This window comes from Triticum aestivum, chromosome 7D (genome assembly GCF_018294505.1).
Source record: "Triticum aestivum cultivar Chinese Spring chromosome 7D, IWGSC CS RefSeq v2.1, whole genome shotgun sequence".
NCBI lineage: Eukaryota > Viridiplantae > Streptophyta > Magnoliopsida > Poales > Poaceae > Triticum > Triticum aestivum.
The window spans coordinates 19,686,924-19,695,808 of record NC_057814.1 but is presented as its reverse complement, the minus strand read 5'-3'; the positions used below and the strand labels follow the sequence as shown (position 1 = coordinate 19,695,808).

At 45.9% G+C, this 8,885-nt stretch overlaps 1 protein-coding gene across 1 annotated transcript; it reads left to right on the top strand.

Annotated features, from left to right (window-relative positions):
• The first annotated feature begins 768 nt into the window (after window positions 1-768).
• On the top strand, window positions 769-5,222 carry LOC123168051 (flavonoid 3',5'-hydroxylase). The gene is made up of 2 exons (XM_044585913.1): window positions 769-1,899; window positions 4,376-5,222. Exons 1-2 carry the CDS (start codon window positions 1,000-1,002, stop codon window positions 5,003-5,005), a joined length of 1,530 nt encoding a protein of 509 aa, XP_044441848.1. The 5' UTR covers window positions 769-999; the 3' UTR covers window positions 5,006-5,222.
• The last annotated feature ends 3,663 nt before the right edge of the window (window positions 5,223-8,885 follow it).

Sequence of the window (8,885 nt, the reverse complement as noted above, 5' to 3'; positions counted from 1 at the left end):
ACCCGAGCAGCTAGCGTTTTTTTTCATTCAATTAATATATCAAGGTGATACAACCGCATTAAAAAAATGTCCCGCCTCTGCATAGCACGATGCACACATCCAATAAGTTCAACAAACCTAAAAATATATACCCTTCGTCACATAATGTAAGGCGTTTTTGCAACCTAACATAGCTTGGAAAAAGGTCTTAGGCTCATTTGGTTTGGAGGAATTTTGTAGGAATTTCATAAGGTAATATTTTTATAGAAAAAATTCCTATAGAGCTCTTTGGTTTGTAGGAATGGAATCCTATTCCTATGAAGGAAATCTTCCTATCCTCCATATTTCATAGGAAAATAAACATTAGCCTAGACTCAATGAAAAAATCTTATGATGTGAAATAAAGGACATCTCCTTTCCTATTCCTACCTATAGGATTTGAGATGCATGTCATTTCATTTTTTATGACTTTTCTATTCCTATAATTTTCCTACTCTATGAACCAAAGGAGGCCTTATATTATGGGACGAAGGAAGTATATCGTTTTATGACAAAAGTAAATCAGTCCAGCCTAGGATGGAGCAGCCAGCGATTAGTGTCATAGCTTTCGCAATCAGCTAGTGGAGTAAGTACTCAAGGTACCGGACCGTGACAATGACACCGTCGCCATGGATGCATCATCTGCCGTCCTTCCCTGCAATGTGGACTGCTGGAGGAGGAGGATTGTCCATCACTCTCCTTCACCTACTCCCCTCCCCTTGCTCAAAGTGCACACCGCACTACCGATGCAATGCAATGCAATGCAAGGTGGTGATATCATATCATCATTCTCAACAGTCAACACTGCCCGCCCCACTCACCACATCCACAACAAGAACGCCATGCCAAAAGCTTTAGACGATGGAGCTCATCACCTTGCTACCTATAACCTATAGCTAGTGCGGCCTAAGACTGCTGCCATTGAGGAGCCCGCGACTTCATCTCACTTTGCAAGGCTGGAGCGCGCGCGCCGCCGCCGCCATGCAGCTCGCCGCTCTGTGCACCGACCCCTTCGTGCTCTCCTGCACCCTCCTGTGCCTCCTGCTCCACCTAGCGCTACGCCACTCCCTGAACCGCAGCTCCCGGCTCCCGCCGGGACCTCCGGGCGTCCCCATTCTCGGCGCCATGCCGTTCGTCGGCCCGGCCCCGCACACCGGCCTCGCGGCGCTGGCGCGCAAGTACGGCCCCGTGATGTACCTGAGGATGGGCACCTGCGGCGTGGTGGTGGCCTCGTCGCCGTCGGCCGCGCGGACGTTCCTCAAGGCGCTGGACGCGCGGTTCGCGAACCGGCCGGCGGTGGCCAGCGCGGCGGACATCACGTACGGGCGCCAGAACATGGTGCTCGCCGACTACGGGCCCAAGTGGAAGCTGATGCGGAAGCTGTCGAGCGTGCACCTGCTCGGGGCGCGCGCGGTCGCGGACTGGGCGAGCGTGCGCCGCGACGAGGCCGGCCGCGCCCTGTGCGGCATGGCGGAGGCCGCGGAGGCCGGGCGGGCCGTGGTGGTGCCGGAGGTGCTGGTGTGCGCGCTGGCCAACATCGTGGGGCAGATCACGGTGAGCAAGCGGGTGTTCGACGGGCAGGGCGACGAGTCCAGCAGCTACAAGGAGATGATCGTGTCGCTGCTGACCGGCACGGGGCTGTTCAACATCAGCGACTTCGTGCCGGCGCTGTCGCGGCTGGACCTGCAGGGGGTGCAGGCCAGGCTGCGCCGGGTGCACCGCCAGTTCGACGGGCTCATCACCAAGCTGCTGGCGGAGCACGCGGCAACGGCTGAGGAGCGCGCCCGGGAGGGCCGGCTGGACTTCGTGGACAGGCTCCGCGCCAGCAGCGGCGAGGACGGCGAGACCATCACCGAGGTCAACATCAAGGGCCTCATCTTCGTAAGCTCCCACACTTCATTCCCTCTGCCATTTCTGATTAATCACCGGCCGCATGGTCTAATCGAAGGACCATTAGTTTAAGTTTCAACATTGTAGTACATTTTGGTTCTCCGTCAACTTGTACTTTTTTTTTGATCGATGCGCATCATCATCTATACGTGTGCACGACACGGGAACCACCCACCCAATGCATGCAATCGAGTGAGGCTGCTGTGGTGGTGGTGCAATATAATTGTGGCGTCGGAGCATAGCTAGTGGAGTGGTTGGAAAGAGATGGAGACGATTCCTACAGTCCCTCAAAAAATGATGCACCACCACGATTTGCCGTCGGGGTAGTGGTTTCGTTACCATGATGAGTGCTAGCAGTAGCTATCGTAGTACGTTCAAAACCAGTCAAGGCATACACAGCTGATGGTCCAGAGTGTGACCATCCGTACTAGCATGATGCAACAATTTCAGCTATATCAAGACATTTCAACAAGTGTGCATCCATATGTGAACTTTAAGCCTAGCTAGCTGGTGTGGGAAAATTGCCGTCACACATTTCTTTTGTTGGTGGTGGAATGCGACGGCAATTATATAAGAATTAGGCTATCGTAGAAATGACTTAAGCAACCAAACCACTACGTGCCATATAGTTAGACAAGAGCTAAAAGCAGTGCTTGAAATATGGAGCAAATTTGAGAACTGGCTCTATAGCAAGTCTCAAAAGTTTTTCTTTCTTTCTAAATGGAGGTTTCCTCTTTTTATAACCGTGTGCTATGTGCATCGACAAACGCAGAGGCCGGGATACATCCCTTTTTAATAAAAAGGAAAACAAATCACGGTTATGTATCTGTCACTCTCGGTCTCAAGTCCACACTTGATCGGTCGATAGCAATCACTCACCCTTCCCCTTGATAGCGATCACTCACCCTTGTAAACAAAACCGATTTTAGTCACTTGGGTTGGGAAGGGAAGAGTGAAGGTGATACCGATATCTCTAGTACTTGGTTGGTGTAGCGTATCTTTAATTTGCTTTTGATTTGGTTCCCCTTGAAATGATATAGGCACAAGTCATTCTCATCGGATTAGGGGTAATAGTATAATTGAGTACACCAAACTGATCAGATTGTCAAGCAAAGCGCACTCACGGAGTATAAAAAACTTGATATCTAGGTAAAATCTGATGTGGCAGCTTATTTAATGAGGAAAGAGAGTTTTATTGCATCTTAATCTAGACTCCCAATACACATTAAATAAGAGTACCTTTAGATGGAGTACAACATTAATATACAACACATTGTAAAAGTTGTAGCAGTATATGATATAGTTTAATATGATGCGTTACTAGTGCCCTCTGGTCAAGTGATTATCAAAGTTGATGATTACATGTGCATTTAAATACTACTCCCTGCCGGATTTTTTGCAAGTAATTACCACTTTGCTATTCTAGTGCTTCATACCAGAACACATAGGAGTACAATACACAGGATATCTTGTGCTTGCATCAGCCATTCATTGAGTTGATGATTTGTACCCTCACTAGCCTATTCACATTGAGTTGGTTTGGTAGCACACACTGACACAAAAGGAAATATTATGGTACACTCTAAAACTAATTTGCATGATGCAAGTTCAAAGTGCATTTAAAAAGAGTGAAACATTGTGGTAAACCCCGGAAGAGAGTGAACCTTGAGAACGTTAAATAAAAAAATAGTCAAAAGACAAATTGTATTTTTGTTGTAAGAAAAATCATTCCAATAATATATTCAATATTAATCTTTTTTAAATATCTCCTTTAGAATAAACACAACTGTTCAAACAGAATATCAATCAAACTTATGCTTGAAAACATATTTTTTCTTCAGAAACCAAGGATAACTCCGAGACTCTGAATCATTGTGATGCACACAACCACTGCTTCAAAACATTCTTAGCCATTTATATGGTTTTTCTAAAAAGAAGAGTGAAGACATTTGTGAGATAGAGATGGAGTGAGTCTGAGAGTGGTGGGCTAGTGGTGGCATGCAGTGGGTAGGACAGTGTTCTCAAGCATTTCGTAACTGCTACTCCCTCCGTTCCTAAATGTAAGTCTTTGTAGAGATTCCATTATAAACCACATACGGATGTATATAGATGCATTTTAAGTTTAGATTCATTCATTTTGCTCCGTATGTAGTTCATTTAGTGGAATCTCTACAAAGACTTACATTTAGGAACGGAGGGAGTACATGACATAGTCACCTCCCACTAGGCATGGAAAAGGAGGCACGATATGGAGGTGGTTATACATAATACAGAAGGAGAAAATAATTTGCATGTATTTTGAGGCACGAATCTGAACAATTGAAAGGAAGGTGGATGCATACATTGGGTATGATGGATAATCCACTCTCGAACACATATAAGCATGCACGCGCAGATTGTAGAAAAATGCAGCAAAAACATAGTGGAACTTGGAATTTTAAACCCGTGTATATATGCATGCATGCAGGACATGTTCACGGCCGGCACGGACACGTCGTCGATCATCGTGGAGTGGGCAATGGCGGAGATGATCAACAACCCGTCTATCATGGCGCGCGCCCAGGAGGAGATGGACCGTGTCATCGGCCGTGACCGCCGCATCGAGGAATCCGACATCGCCAACCTCCCCTACCTGCAGGCCATATGCAAAGAGGCCATGCGGCTCCACCCCTCCACGCCGCTCAGCCTGCCTCACTTCTCCTTCGAGGAGTGCGAGGTAGACGGCCACCACGTCCCCGCCAACACGCGGCTCCTCATCAACATCTGGGCAATCGGCCGCGACCCGGCGGCGTGGGAGGACCCCCTGGAGTTCCGGCCGGAGCGGTTCCTCTCCGGGCCGGCGGCCAAGATCGACCCGATGGGGAACAACTTCGAGCTGATCCCGTTCGGCGCCGGCAGAAGGATATGCGCCGGGAAGCTGGCTGGAATGGTGTTTGTGCAGTACTTCCTGGGAATGCTGGTGCACGCGTTCGAGTGGCGGCTGCCGGACGGCGAGGAAAAGGTGGACATGGCTGAGACCTTTGGGCTGGCGCTCCCCAAGGCCATCCCGCTCAAGGCCATCGTCACCCCGCGGCTCGTGCCGGCCGCCTACACATGATTGTTCGTGTTTCTGAAGTTCAGGACAATCAGTGTAGTGTTTTATGTTGGGTGTGACCCAAGCTTTGTGTGCTGCATGCTTCGAACATTTGCCCTTCTCACAAAATGAAACTACCAGTTTTAAGCTGCCAAAAAGTACATTTGCCTCTTTTTTTAGTGTTGTTTCATGACAACTGCTTGGAGAATACTAGTTCCTGAAAATGCTGTTGATTTTTTTTCTTTGTGCTCTCACAAACAGTTGGGATCTCTACTCCTCGAAAGGGAAGTCTCCTTTACTTGCGATTACATAAAATTCAAACTAGGTCATATTTTCAGTTGATGTTTGCCGTACACATTGATGAATTCAGATCGATGTATAGGCTGAGCAATCCAATCAAACTGTATCAAAACATACCTCAAAATTCCATGCTCTAGATAAGAGTTGCCGCAATTGATTCGAATCAAAGGCATTTAGTGTCAAACGAAGAAAGTCTACAAGTAGGAGAATCATTCAGTATATGCCAAAAATATTGCATTTTTGTTGAACATTTTCATGACCCGTGAATTAGAGCCCAAATCAAAATATATGTGTCCTCGTCATAGCCGTCCCCGTCACTTTAGGCGAGGACACTCGACTGCTCATTCTGAACTTATATAAAAAAAATTGGATACCCCTTGCCACACTTGGCCCCTCTTAACCTATAGAAATATTGTTTCATCATTTCAGATTTAGTTGGATTATTACGTAGATAAAGTCAATAAGAAACAAATGAAAAATCAACAATACTCAAGTTGAATTTCATAAAAAATTTATCTGGCTTCAAATAAAAATAATGGGCCCACATTATAGGGTGTGATCTCATCGTTCACCTCTATACCGTGCACCCATCTCGCACCTCCACGCCCCCATCGTTGATTTTGTTGTTACTACCTCTCACATCGAAGCAGTCATCAAGTAACTGGGGCGATGGCCTCATCACGATATCGAATTTGTGTGACGCGTCTGCTCATGAGACGTACATCACACTTTCGACAATAAAGCTCCTATTAGCTTTCTAAGGGTGGGTGAGGTGGTGGTATGGTGAAAGGACATAGATGTCTCTAAGTGATTTTGTGTGTAAATGATGATTAGAGGACTGCCCATGAATGCTCAGTATATGAGCAGGTGTTAGTCCACAAGGTTAAAGAAGCCACAGGAGCCATGAGAGCAGCCCAAGGGCACAACATAGTTGAGGTCGCACCGTCCAACAACACCGAATAATCCTACACACCCGGGCTAACAATGGGAGTCTTACGGGGTGCCTTAACACTGATTAACCTCCCCCCTGATTTTCAGGGGGTGGGGCCCATCCTCACCCTAACCCCAATCAAACTCCGCCACATGTGCCAGCCTGTAAACACTGTAAAATTTTGTCCGTGTAGCATCGCTCAACAGCACCACCCGAAGAGCAACATTAGTGGAGACTACACTGGTAAAGCACAAAAAGAGTGTTCTGAAATCCATACCGGACGACAACACCAATGGCGGCAACTTGTCAGTAAGTATTCTTGCTATTGACTCAATTATTCAATTTCCGAGAATCCAGTACATGCCAAGAAGATTGCATTTTGTCGACTCAAAGGCATTTAATTTTACACTTCTATCAAGCAAAGAAAGTCTAAAGTAGTAGGGCCTACATGTGTTCATATTTCCGAGAATCCAGTACATGCCAAAAAGATTGTGTTTTGTCGGAATAATTTCATGGCTCGAAAATTCGAGAGCAAATGGAAATCCAATAATAATAGTGTTCAATTTAATACTAACAATAGTTCGATTCAAAGCCAAACAAACAAACATATCAGAAAGGAGTAGTACAAACCCTGACAAAAAAGGAGTAGTACAACACGATAATATTATGCGCATGCGGGTTGTAGCTAGCTACATCCTCACCGGAAGCTGTTGAAACTGGCGAAGAGATTGTCGCAGGAAGCCGTTGAAGCGGGAGAGGAGGTCGGGGTGACCGCGGAGGAGCTCGTGCACGTGCACCTGGACGGTGGCGACCGGATCTCGGTGTCTTCCTTGGCGTAGGCCACGAGGAGGCGGCAGAACTCGTCACTGACAGACGGATCGGACATAGCTAAGCCTGCCACGACCTCTCTCGCCAAGGAGGCGGCCTCGTGGATTTCCGGTACCGGATAAACCTGCTTCTTCGCCGGCTCAATCATCGCGCTCCTCGGCGGCCCAACCATGGCGGGCAGCATGGAGGCTAATTAACTAGTACAGCTAAATGCCGTTGTCAATGATGATAATTAACTAGTACCACCTTTTCTGCGACAACGAATGTGTGCCCAGCCGACCTATGCGTGTAAGCTCGTGGGGCAACTATGCACTCAAACATGAACCCAAAGCGAATAAACACCACACACTCACGCGCTTCCACATCCTGGTGTACTGAGCCACATCGAGCTACACTAGACAGCACCGATGAATGCACGAATGGCGGAATGCATGCAAGTATGGTTGAGTTCCTAAGGTCGCCACATGCTAGGACAACTCTCTTTCCCGAAGTCTCCCATTCCCGATCTCATCACACAACCGGTATCTAATTTTCTTCTCTGGGCATGCATCCTATGCTACTTCTTTTTCAGCTTTCCTAAGTCGTGAGCTATTTGATACCGGTAATATAAGTTTGTGCCAATCGGTAGGTCGTCAAGCTTGCTGCAAGTTCAACATTATATATGCGTGCTACATTATTGACAAGTACCATTTTGCATTGATTTCATATCGGTAAGTAGTACAGTTATGAGTATTTGAGCGCCTTTATACGCGTATTGAATGGAAGGCAAATCAAGAACTTTAGTAGACAATTATTGTGTATCTCTCGTGCATTTGGTTCAAACACGTACAATATGTAGTCAGTTACTTGTTCTCGAGATGCGATAGTCATAGTGAGGAGTACCTTACATTATGTTATTACCTTCATAGTCGGGAGTAACATAGAGATAGTGTCATAGGTGGTTGGACTTACTGGTTTATAGACTCATTTTGTCTTGGGAAGTATTATGTGATGGTAACATATTAGAGTATGGTTATAATGAGGTGCCATGTCAGTTAGAGCCAACCTAATAGCCGGCATGTACAATAGTACTCCCTCAGTTTCAAAATATCAACTTCTCTATCCAAGTGAGCTAGGCTAACTTCTTAAATTAACATATGGTTCCAAATATCATTAGACAAGTTCGGAGAACTTACTAAATCTGACATGTGGCATGTTTATTGTCAAATAGTATTGCACTAATTAAATTGCACTTGATCATCTGATACCAAGTAGTAGAAAAGTCGTGAAGTAGCTTAATATTTACTCTCAACTTAGGGCCTTTTTGATTCATAGGATTGTAAGAACGTAGTAATAGGAAAAACAAACTATTGGAATGTCATGCCCATTAGAATCTTACAAGATTTGTGTTTATTTAAGGGAATTTTTACGGTACATTGGAGCTCTTGTGTTCCCTTGAACCCTATATGAATAGTAAAATAAATAAAAATACCAGAAAAAATATCTTTTTTCAAAGTATCAAATCTGGTTGATCATTCTACTCCCGGATGATGTTCCGTAAAGAAATGACATTCGTGGTATTCTCGGCAGATAAGTCAAAAAATTTGATTGTATAAAAATGTTTGAATGAATCGTAGGCCAGACAGTATTTTTTCGCTATGAATCGTAGGTTGCCTTAACGAAACTTCAAACATGAGTAGAATCATCAACCAGTTTTGATACCCGGAAATTTAGATTTGTTTGAATTGCACTGGTACTTTTTCTATTTTACTCTTTATATAGGGTTCGCAGGCAATACTCAACCCTTTCGCTAGCATCGATCGCCGTTGCTGCGGCCGCACACCCTTGCCTCCTGTTGCCACATGC